This window comes from Chiloscyllium plagiosum, unplaced genomic scaffold (genome assembly GCF_037043375.1).
Source record: "Chiloscyllium plagiosum isolate Xiang-an unplaced genomic scaffold, Cpla_swu_hap1 HiC_scaffold_7, whole genome shotgun sequence".
Taxonomy (NCBI): domain Eukaryota; kingdom Metazoa; phylum Chordata; class Chondrichthyes; order Orectolobiformes; family Hemiscylliidae; genus Chiloscyllium; species Chiloscyllium plagiosum.
Window position 1 is genome coordinate 70,978,728 of NW_028270145.1, and position 12,721 is coordinate 70,991,448.

Consider the following 12,721-nt stretch of genomic DNA (forward strand, 5'->3'; position numbering starts at 1 on the left):
GCACAAACAATGGTTATTTTCTCTAGAATAGTGGAGGCTGAGGGGAAACCTGATAGAAGTTTATAAAATTATGAGGGGCATAGATAGGGTCAACAGTCAGAACCTTTTTTCCAGAGTTGAAATGTCTAATAATAGGTGGCATGCATTTAAGGTAAGAAGGGTAAAGTTCAAAGGAGATGTGAGTGGCAAGTTATTTCCATGGAGAGTGGTACTTTGGGGCGTTTTAAGGGCCTTTTAGATAAACATATGAATAAGCAAGGAATGGATGGATATGGACCATGGGCAGGCAGAAAGGATTAGTTTAGTTTGGCGTCATGTTTAGCAAAACATCATGGGCCGATGGTTCTGTTACTGTGCTCTACTGTTCTACATTCTATGTTACTGGTATCACCTACATTTAACTACAGACTCATAATAATATGGTTGACTCTTATCTGCTGTCTGAAATGACCTAGCAAGCAGTTCAGTTCAAGGACAATTAGAAATGGGGCAACAAATCAGCAGTGACCACATCACATGAAGAAGTGTAAAAGGGATCGGGATCAAAGATAGGTAATGGATGGAGTTGAAACACATCAATTATTATCTAGTTGACTGGTGGAACCAGTTTAAGGCACTTAATGGCTTGTTGCTGCCATGTTTCAAATAATAATACTGTAAGTCGGTACTCAAATTCCACATGAGAAATAAATGGTTTAAGTTGGTTTTACTTGCATCCTTACTTCATTTCTGACGACTTTAGACCTGACTTTTAAAAAATGACTATGTTTCCAATTATTTTTGGTCAAAGATGAAGGTGTGCAAATATTAACCGACTTCTGGCTATTTTCAGCATGATCGAATGTATCAACATATCAAGATGTTTGCCAAAAATGGTGACAGTTACTCCAAAGAACTCATATCTGTCCTTCAGCAGAGGTAACAATGAACACAATCTTAACATAATGATTAGCATTACAAAAATCTGTAAGTAATTTTGTTGTAAAAAATTTGCAATGTAATCTTTTCCTCTAGCTCTTTTTCTGAATGTTGTAAAGGAGTTTTATGACTGGCAATTCTGATCCATATCATGCAGTACTGCTATCTTCTTGAGCATGTGAATCCTATCATTCTTCAATGGGGTAACTAATAACTTTAAAACTCAGAAGACACTTTGAATCATTATGTTTGTGTGGGTGAGAAAAATACCTAATCAGTGAATAAAATAATTATCAATATCTGCTTGGGTAATTTTAAGTGCAGTAGCTATGTCATTATTATTGCTTTATTCTAGTTACGTTGTTCAATGCATGACAACATACTCAAACACTCCCTTGAAAAATTTTCAGAATTTAGTATACTTTAGCTGCAATTTGTACTTGTTCTGGCTCCCAGAATAAATCAGTAAGATATCCGTGCAATGAATGATTTTCTATATGTTTATGCCAAACAAATTTCAGCCAGAATACCAATTTGTCATAAATAACTTTTTAAATTTTATGAAAACAGATTTTAGGACATGTCATTTTTGTCATAATGCAAGATTTCATGCTAGGAAGTTAACAATAATTAAAACATATTCAATTTCTGTCTGTCAGATAAATAACCTGACTGTGTTAGGAGGTGCACTTCTTGTCATTGGTATGCTGTGCTGTGGCTGAAAAACTTGTCCATGATTGACAAATTCTTGTATCAATGAAGTGTGCTTCCCTCTCAAATTTTATTTCCCTGAAATATTTCTCCATCACAAAAAATGTTTTTGTTCTGTTTACATGCTCTTTGTAGAGACATGATTTGAAATCTATACCAAAATATCCAAAAACACATTTTTCTTTGCTGAAGAGTTTTGTTGATGACAGGTTTGTCTGTCTTTGCTTTGTATTTTTTTTAAAGAACTTATTGTTTCACCTGAGGAAAATGACACAAACACAGAATTTCTGAGCCTGCTTCTTCAGGGGTTTGTGGACTGAATTTAGGCTTTGAACATTTTTGTTCATAGGCATCATATACTCATACAACAGTATCACAGCCAACATGTGATTGGGTAGTTTGGTGCCACCATCCTCTCTTTCTGACTAGGTATATGGAGCTTACTTGGTCTAAGGTGGTACAGAAAAAACTACTAGGAAGTTTAATGAGAAGCGCTCTTGTCTTAAGCAAGATGTAATTTATTGCATGATAACAATCAGATACAAATTACTTTAGTAAGAAGATTATTACTAACACTTTTGGGAGAACTGTAACGACAATCTTCCTTATAATGACAGTCTTCCTCTGTTTTGCAGTCCTAAAATGTTCTCCCTTTCCCATCTAAGTTATTATAGCATCATCACAGTGGGCTGTGCTTAATACAATCCTCAGCATTAACCCTTTCAGAACTATCACTTTATACAACACGTAACACTTGGAATCCACAGTAATGATCCAGGAGAGTGGAGCCTGGCAGCAGTTGGGAAAATTGAATCTTTCCACTTAACTTGAAATGACACAGGCATTTATGAGTATTAATAAAGGCAAGGTCAAGATAGTCCTCCTGGACATAGGGCTGCTCTCTCATTAGAGAGAATGAATTTATAGGGGTTTAACAACACTTCAGGTGAGGAGAGTGGTTGAGAAGGAGAATTATTCATGGTAACCTCAGCTGGTGTGGGAATTGAACCCACATTGCTGACATCACTCTGCATTGCAAACCTGACATCCAGCTAACTGACCCTATGAGTGTTAATATTGTTCAATGAAATTGAGGCCCTGCCTAATGAACCCAATAAAATTATTTGACAGAATCACTCAGGAAAAGATCAATGAATGGTGTGTATGTGAACTTGTGGAAGATTTTTGTTAAGTGACTGACATTATATTGTTAATTAAAATTGAAGCACAGTGGGTTAGACAAGAAAGTGGGGACCAAATAGCTTCTCTGTTGGTTTAGTAATTAAGAATTGGGGCTTTTGCTGCCACGGTCTTTGTTCGATTCTTGGTCAGGGAATGAGAATTCCTAAAGGGGAGGTTATGGCCTAGTGGTATAATTGCTGGACTATTAATTCAGAGACTCAGGTAATGTCCCAATTTGAATTCAATAAAAAGGAAAAATCTGGAATTAAGAGTTTAACAATCACCAAGGATCCATTGTTGATTGCCATAAAAAAAATCTGTTTCACTAATGTCTTTTAGGGAAGGAAACTGCCACCCTTTCCTGGTCTGAAATATATGTGACTCCAGACCGACAACAATATGGTTGACTCTCAACTGCCCCTCTGGGATGGGCAATAAATGCTGGCCTAGCCAGTGACAGTCTCGCCCTGTGAATGAATAAAACAAAAATTCTTTGGACCCTGATGGAACAACTCAAAGACTTGACAATGTAGATTCTGGGCTATCTGAGTTAGCAAAATAACCAGCAGGGCTTCAGGCAGTGGTAGTCTACTCCTTTCTTGGTTTCATGAGGAGCTCAGTCCACATTAGACTTTTTATGCTGGCTGGGATGTTTCTTTCATAAGGTGCTGGCTCATGCAGCAGGTGAGGCTATATGGATAGAACTCAGGAACAGGAAGGGTGTAATCACTTTGATGGAATGTAATTACAGGCCTCTCAACAGTCAGCAGGTGATAGAGGAACAGATGTGCGGCACGGTGGCACAGTGGTTAGCACTGCTGCTTCACAGCGCCAGAGACCCGGGTTCAATACCCCCCTCAGGCGACTGACTGTGTGGAGTTTGCACGTTCTCCCCGTGTCTGCGTGGGTTTCCTCCGGGTGCTCCGGTTTCCTCCCACAGTCCAAAGATGTGCAGGTCAGGTGAATTGGCCATGCAAAATTGCCCATAGTGTTAGGTAAAGAGGTAAATGTAGGGGAATGGGTGGGTTGCGCTTCGGTGGGGCGGTGTGGACTTGTTGGGCCGAAGGGCCTGTTTCCACACTGTAAGTAATCTAATCTAATCTAATGTATAGACATATTACGGAAAGATTTAACAACAACAGTGGTATTATGGTAAATGATTTTATCTTCCCCAATATTGACTTAGTTCCCTTAGTTCCAGGACTTTGATGAGGGATAATGTGTTTGGTATGTCCAGGAGGGTTTCTTTCAGCTGTTTGTAAATTGTCCATCAAGGAAAGGGGCCATACTAGACTTGGTATTGAGGAATGAGCCTGACCAAGTGATCAAAGTTGGGGCAGCATTTCGGGAGTAGTAACCATAATTCCATATGTTTTAAGTTACTGATGGGTGAGAATAAGAGTAATCCTTGGATGAAAGTACTAAAATAGGGAAAGGCTAACCAGGACAACATGAGGCAGGGACTGGGGAATGTAGATGGGAGGCAGCTGTTTGAGGGTAGATCCACATCTGGCATGTGGGAATACTTTCAAGGCCAGTTGATTAGAATTCAGGACTAGCACGTTGCTGTGAAAATGAAGGATATGATGAGAGATTGCATGCTTAGTTAAAAAGAGAAAGGAAACTTTAGGAAATTGAAGACATATAGATATAAACAAAGCAGGAAAGACCTTTAAGAGTTAAGAGAATTAAAAGGGGTCATGAAATGACAAATAGGATTAAGGAAAATCGCATGGTGTTTTATATGTGTATAAGGATCAACAGGGTAACTAGGGAAAGGGTTTGTCCACTCAAGGACAAATGAGGGAATTTTTGTGTGGAGCCAGATGAAGTGATTGACCTTGTTCATCTAGGAAAATTACTAGCAAGTGTAATTTCAGATGGGAAGATGTTGCACATAATAAATATAGGGCTTTAAGGTGTGTCTTTGCATTTGCTGAGCCTTATTTTTCTCTTGCATATCAAGAGCATTTGTGCTATTTCTTGGATCAATGACAGGATGACCTTCTGAGTTGTGTTCATTCTTTTGCTGATCATTATCTCCGCCTACATTCTCCTCCCTTTCCCATGATACTTCCTTTGCTTCCTGTAGCTGGACTGTATCCAGTATGTCATTATGTAGGATGCAATGACTGATGACAATTGAGGAGACTTGCATCACAGCATATTTCTTTGGGAGGTTTATTTTTGCTGCAGTGTGTTTCAGGATAAAATTTAAGTACAAGTGGGCGCTCTTATCCGAAGTGACAGACAAACCTGACAGCTTGCTACAAACGATTTCATTGCCTAGGTTGCTGTTTCAAATAAAGGGAATTGTGTGGACATTGCAGTTTTAAGAAGAGTTCAATGAGGAGCTGGCACCAATCTTTAAAAATGGATAACTCTGTGCCTTTACAATTTTACTAATTGCATTACTCTATTATAAACACATGACAGTTGTGTGCTTTTTCAGAGCTGACCTAGAAAAGAAGTATGGCAAAGGACTCTTGCGACTTGCAAACAAAATTACCAAAGCATCTGCCAATATAATTAAAAAGTAAGTAACATATCTGAAATCTATGTCTCTGTATTTAAATAAAAAAAGTGCCTTCATCTCCTATGGGGCAATGGCAATTCAAAAGAATATCTAGGTTTTTGGTAAATGAAGTGAGGATTTCTGCCTCCAGTTCATGATTTCCATATCGTTAAGATGCTCCAGTGAAAAGATTTCTTTTCAACCACCTTCTAATCCTACCACTAAGTACTTAAAATCCAAAGATTGGCATATGAGCAATGGGTTCTGTTTCATGGGGCAGTGCCACCAGTATTGAGGAAAAAGAGTTGTTCTGTTGGATAGGTTTGACTTTACCCTTGCTGGACCAGTGTCCTGGAAAATCATATAACTAGAGTTATAGATGGGCCTTTAAAATATTAGTTGGTGAGGGCGTCAATTGAATGGAAGTTTTAAAAAATCAGAATCAAAAAAGGGAAGAGGTATGGGGAAGAGGCAAACAATAGCATGACAGGACTGGACAAAATATTTCAGCAGAATAGTACAGCAAAAGTTAGAACCAGAATTAAGTAATAAAGATTAAAATGTCAAAGCTTTTATCAGGTTCTTTATCTGAATGCATGCAGCATTTATAACAAGATAGATGAGATGACAGCACAAACAGAAATGTATCATTGTGACTTAAAAAAAGCACTATAATTCTTATTGGGGATTCTTATCTGCATGTTGACCAAACAAATCAGATGCACCAGGGTATGGTGAAAGATGAATTTTTATTTGTGTATGAGTTTGTTTCTTAGAGCATTAGTTGCACAACCTACCTTGGAACAGGCTAACTGGCATGAAGGAGGAGTTGAAGCCTAGGGCAGACCATTCTTGATATTTTTGATTGGTGGCCTTTTTCTTTTGCTCTTAACTTCTACTCCCACCATTTCGTCATTAGTGTTTTTTTTTGGAAATGTCAAAACTTATCCCATTGCTACTTTATCTCCCAATAGAGCCTTTGATTGTGTTCAATTATGCCACATTCAAATCATTTTTACACACAAGACCAAAATTAGACTATTGTATTTTATTTTCAACTTTCCTCTAATCTCAGAATAATAGTGTACCTTTATTACAACTTTCTGTCTATATTACCTCATAACATGTTTACTTTTTAATATGCCACTTGAGAATCCCTTCTGAAAGTCTATATCCACTGTTAGCATTTGTTTATCACTCCAGGCAGTCACCTAAAAAAATGTGTATTGGCTTAGATTTTGCTGGAGCAGGATATGCTTGTTAGTTAGACTTGTTCAAACATACATTTGTACATACTTGCATTTTCTGGAAGCTGATAATGAGGCAACAGGGAAAAGCTTTCTCTTCGTCACAGGTTACTGACTAATTTATATTTTAGCAATGGCATGCTTGTTCACATGCAATTGTATTTTCAGCAAACTCTGAGCCATTAGTTATCTCGATCCTGACTTGCCTTGATGAAATCTACACATGCTTTCGTTAATGAACAGTTTTTGAATGCTAACTAGTTCTAACTTGAGAATTCAAAGTCCTCAATCCAGGAAACATAGCCAGGACACAGTGAGAAGAACATCAAATTATAAACAACAGACTTCCATGAAAACTAACTTACTTAATTTTTATGTATACCAATATGCATAATTCAGTGTCTTTTTTCTTAAAGTATAATCCTCAGACAAAGTAACAGTTAATATCTTTTATTGGCATTGTGAAAATGGTTGGACTCAGGACATTACCTGGTGAAGTCCAGCAGCAATGTCCTAGGGTTGAGATGAATGATTGACCTCTTAGGTTCGCAACTATCTTACTTTGTGCAAGCATATCCTCCAGCCATGGAATAATTTCCCCATGCTTCCAAATTCTTTCTGTTCTGCTAGGATTTCTTATTGTCATTCTTTTTGGTCAAACTTTGCCTTGATGTCTTTCCCCCAGGCTAATCCTGATCCATTTCTTTGTCTGATCAACTATTGTTCTTTCTCTCTGGGCTTCATTTCCACCTATCTTTTTTCTCCTCCTCCTTCCCCCGATGCCTTCTTTAGCATTTAAATACCAATCTTTTCCAAGCTAAAATCAGTTCTGAAAAAGGATCACTGGACTCCAAAATATTAATTGTGATTTGTCTGCACAGATGCTGCCAGACCTGTTGAGTTTTCCCAGCAATTTTGATTTTTGTTTCTGATTTCAAGCATCTGTAGTCCTTTGGTTTTTTTTTTGCTTGATGTCTTACTATTGCTTTATCTTACCTCTGCAATTCAGATTTGTTGTCTATGTTTAGACAAAAGCTGAGAGGTCTGACAAAATCCAAACTGAGAAAGAAGTCTAGAGTCAATGTTGAGGATTCCTGGACACCATCTCCTTGACTGTTCACTCATTTGCTGATGGGCAGATCTTGATGTTCAGACAGGAAATGCCCAGGGATGGTGATGTAAGAATCTGAGATTATGACCTTTAGTGTCCCAATTTTTTTCTTTTTGCTTGATGTTGTCAGGTTCACAGACTATCTGCTTGACCTTTGTGTGTAGAGTCAGGGTTGATGCAATTCTTGTAATTTCCTATGTTGTTTCAGCAAACTTTTAGGAGAGATATTTTTATTTGTTGTGAACCAGTACAAGAGATGAGGCTTCGGAACAAGCACTGCCATAATTCTTCTAACACAGCTACAATGTTGACAGTTGTGAAAAATCACTCACTTATCCCCTGTCCACAACAAGCATGGCAAGTCCAACTTGGTTCATTAGAACTCTATCAGTGCACTCTTGATCATCATCAGCAAAGTGGTGGAAGGGTTATCGATAGTGCTGTCAAGTGGTGTTGCTCAAAAATAATCTGCTCACTGATACTTGGTTTAATTTTACCAGGATCAGAGCTGACTTCAGCCGTTGGCATCATTACAACCTTGGTCCAAACCAGGATAGAAATGCTGAATTCCAGGTGTTAGGTCAGAATGACTGCCCTTGATATCAAGCCAACATTTGACCAAGTATAGCATCAAGGACCCCCAGCAAAACTGACATGATTAGGAATCAGATAGCTCTTAAAGTTGGGATTCTCCTTACACAACAAAAGATGGTTATTTAGGAAGTTAATTATCTCAGGATATCACTCCAAGTATTCCTCAATGCCAAGTCCTAGACCCAACCATTTTCAGCTTCTTCATCAATGACCTTCCCTCCTTCATAAGGGCAGAAGTGGGGATTTCGCTGATGATTGCACAACGTTTAATATCCTTCATGGCTTCTCACATACAAAAGAAATCCTCGTCCATGCAGTAAAACCTGGACAACAACCAGCCTTGTGTTGATTAAGTGGCAAGCAACATCACACCAGGCAATCATTGTCTCAAGGAGGAGAAAGTGAGGACTGTGGATGCTGGAGAGTCAGAGTCAAAAAGGTGTTGCAGAAAAAGCACAGCAGGTCAGGCAGCATCCAAGGAGCAGGAGAAGGGCTTATGCCCAAAACGTCCACTCTCCTGCTCCTTGGATGCTGCCTGATCTGCTGTGCTTTTCCAGCGCTACCCTTTTCGACAATCACTGTCTCAAACAAGGCAGAATTTAACTGTCTCCTCTTGACGTTCACTGGCACTATCATCACTGAATCCCCCATTGTCAATGTCTTGAGTGTTACAATTGATCAGAAAATAGCCATATAAATATTATGGCTGCAAGAGTTGGTTAGAAGCTCAGAATTCCCCTCCTCTCTCACCAACCCCCACTCACTATCTCCAAAGTTCAATTCAAGAGTGTAATAGAATGTTCTTCCCTTGCCTGGGTGAGAGTCAGCTCTCACAACACAGTACAAGCTTCACACCAGGCAGGATAGGGCACCTTCAGCATTCACTCACTTCACCAGCAATGTACAGTGGTGGCAGTTTGTGTCATCTACAAGGTGTGAAGCAGCATCTTGTGCAAATTCCTTCAACACCTTCCAAAGCCCACACCTCAATCCGAGAAGGAGTAGGGCAGCAGATAGAATAAAATCTCCACCGTGTGGAAACAGGCCCTTCGGCCCAACAGGTCCTCACTGCTCCTCTGAAGAGTAACCTACCCAGACCCATTCCCCTACCCTATTACTCTACATTTACCCCTAACTAATGCACCTAACCTACACATTCCTGATCACTGTGGGCAATTTAGCACTGTCAATTCACCTAACTTGGACATCTTTGGACTGTGGGAGGAAACCAGAACACTCTGATAAAACTTACGCTAACACAGGGAGAATATGCAAACTCCACACACACAGTCACCCAAGGCTGGAATCAAAGCCAGACCCTGGTGCTGTCAGGCAGCAGTGCTAACCTGAGCCACCGTGTCACCCTAACAACGCGTTACAAGCTTGGGATCACCATAAACTAAAATTGCTGTTCTACACTTCCAAATTTGGAACTATATTGCATTTCCCTTCCTGTTCCTTCAAAATCCTAGAACTCCCTATCTAATAGCACTGTGAATATACCTGAACCCCAAGGCAGCACTCATTTATGGAAGTAGCTGAATACCATCACTTCCCAAAGACAATTAGGTAGGCAATAAGTGCTGGCCTAGACTGCGATGTACACATCCCATAGATGATTTTTAAAAAATCAGAATGATGGCAAAAATTTCCAGACTCATAAGTAGGTACAGGATTTTCTAACTGATGATTGTGCTTTTTTTAAACAGCTTATATGTTACAAATGATATCTTTTTAATTCTTTATTGAAAGCCATGATTTGAAAATTCATACCACATCATTTTTCAGGCAAAAAGAAATTTGGAAGCATCTGGGTCATTACTTGAAAAATATGCAAAGGGGAGATCCAACAGCTGTTTACTGCCCCATTGCATTATTGGGCAGCCTGGAACATAGCCAATGCCAAGTGGTTGTCAGATACAATGAGACGACCACCAAAACAAAAGTTCTTTTTTATGAATACTTACCAGAATTTGGATTCAGAAGTTGTAGGATTACTAAAGTGGACATTTATATTCTGATGAGGACAAGACAAAATCATTTATTACTTTTGTAGGTACCTTTTTTTTTGAAAGAAAAGGTAATTGAGCTTGATTCTTGGCTTCAAATACTTCTCTGAACTAATGTAGGTGAAAGTGGAATGAGTGTCAATTAAGACAAATCCATCTTGAGCTATTAAACTTTTTTTCAATGTGTGGAAGCTGGTTTTTTTCAAGACACAAAATATTGGTTCTGAAATAGTTAAGCTGAAAACAAGCCTCCCATAGATATATCCTAGCCACTGCCTTTCTGGTTTGGTTTGTGTCTGGTCATGTGATATTTCATGTCATGGAACAGAACTCCATTTGTACAAAGTAAATATTAATTTACAGAAGGTAAAGCATTAACATCCAAATTTGTCAGTTGTTCATTGAGGTTACCTTCAGTTGCTGAATCATACACACCCTCTGGGTAAGAAGGGGAAAAAGGTTTTACTATTTTTGAGCATCATACAGCAGTCTTGCTGAACATAAGGAGTTGTGAACATGAAGCGTGGCCAGGATTAGGGATTAGACTTGTCAATGATGCTCTGTGAATAACTAGCCTGTTAGTACTTCTGTCAGGGTTCACACATGAATAATGGCCAGATGGTAACTGGCATTCATGGAATTGTATCCCAGCTGGGAGTCAGTGTCATTAGAAATGACAGTGAAGGCAGAAAATTGGCATCAAAAATAAAAGACTGATTGTCTCAGTCTCCATGGAAACTCATATCTTTGAGTGCACAAATGCTTGTAATTTTCAGTTGTTGAAATTTATGTAATAATTATACATTTCCAACACTACAGTGATGGCATTTTAAAATTATTTGCTATGGCTCAATTATATTTTTATCAGGGTAGTTTTGGACAATATACAATGTTTTGTTTTGAACCAAGCTTATTCATGATATAATTGATGACTTCACGTTGTCAGTTATTTAACAAATATCTTTGTTTGCAGCTCCATATTTGATGGGTGGAACTGCGTCTCTCAAGAAATGACGTTTACTGCAGAATTGCACGGGTGCGTTTAAAGGTGACCTGGGATGAGTCCGAACCACTGTTTCAGTGCCATAGCTTGGAAATACGTTCTTCCCTATTCTGTAAACTTGAGCATTGAAGTATTTATATTATACTTTATTTGTCTGTGCAACACATAACGCTGATAGATACTGTAGTGGTCAGAGTTCTCAAGGTCAATCTATCTGTCAGTAAGGCAAGTCACAACTCAATAAATATGAGATTGTGAGCAATGACTGTCTGCAGTTGGGCTCTCCTGACTCAGAGGTGAGAATACTACCACTGTTAACTCACCCTGGTCATCTCTGCACATAATTTATTGAAACCAGACTTAACTGGCTGAGGAGTATCAGAAGAAATAGTGAGGTTTTTTTTCCAGAATCAGATGTCTTTAATGTTAAAGTTCTAGATCTGTGCTAAAATCATGGGATATGTCATTATCTGCTCCATCTGGATTTGAATAGAAAATTCTTTATGTAAACTGCTTCTTATCAGATTATTTATCAAGAATCATTGATATGATTCCTACAGCATTTCCTATCACTCAAAATTTAGATGTGGAGGAGCTGGTATTGGACTGGGGTGGACAAATACCAGGTTACAGTCCAACACGTTTGTTTGGAAGCACTACCTTTCAGAGGTGCTACATCATCAGGTAACTGCGGAGCAGGACCATATGACACAGATTTTATAGCAAAAGATTACAGTGTCATGCAACTGAAATGTTATGTTGAACAAACCAATTTATCATTTCAGTTGCATGACACTGTAATCTTTTGCTATAAATTCTGTGGTGTATGGTCCTGCTCCATAGCTTCCTAATGAAAGAGCAACACTTCAAAAGTTAGTGCTTCCAAATAAACCTATTGGACTATAACCTGGTGTTGCATGATTTTTAACTTCAAAATTTAGAAACATTGTTAGGTATAATATTTAATCCTTTGACTTTTGTAGTTGTAGTTCTGTGTTTAGAAGTACATGTATTTTTTTTTCCATCTCGTAACCTCCAATCACTATTTGAAGTCTCACAATTGAAAGGTTAGATTAGCACCATTTGTTTGCCATTTTCCATTTTTTTGTTTCCCTTGCAGATGATTTGGCTCATTTTAAACAATTGATTTCAAGTTAAATAAACTAGACCTTTTAACTTCCCTTGGCACCATTTTCTTATGATTATACTCATGGTTCTTCCTCCTCCTCCTGTTCCTCGGATGCTGCCTGACCTGCTGTGCTTTTCCAGCACCATTCTAATCTGGACTCTGGTTTTCAGCATCTGCAGTGCTTGTTTTTACCTATAATTCAAATTTGCCCAGTGGATTGTTTTTTCTCAAAACTGATCAAAATCTATCCACATCAGTCTTCTGCTTTGTGGATAATCCTGTCACAATCTTTGTCAGTGCTG

The 12,721-nt window shown here is 38.6% G+C and overlaps 1 protein-coding gene across 1 annotated transcript in view; it reads left to right on the plus strand.

Annotated features, from left to right (window-relative positions):
* nostrin (nitric oxide synthase trafficking) overlaps positions 1 to 12,721 on the plus strand; it is a 64,655-nt gene that overhangs the window by 5,967 nt on the left and 45,967 nt on the right. The window contains exons 2-4 of the mRNA XM_043693923.2: positions 833 to 918; positions 5,264 to 5,347; positions 11,261 to 11,323. Of these exons, the coding sequence (XP_043549858.1) occupies positions 833 to 918; positions 5,264 to 5,347; positions 11,261 to 11,323 (233 nt within the window). The remainder of the gene's footprint in view (positions 1 to 832; positions 919 to 5,263; positions 5,348 to 11,260; positions 11,324 to 12,721) is intronic.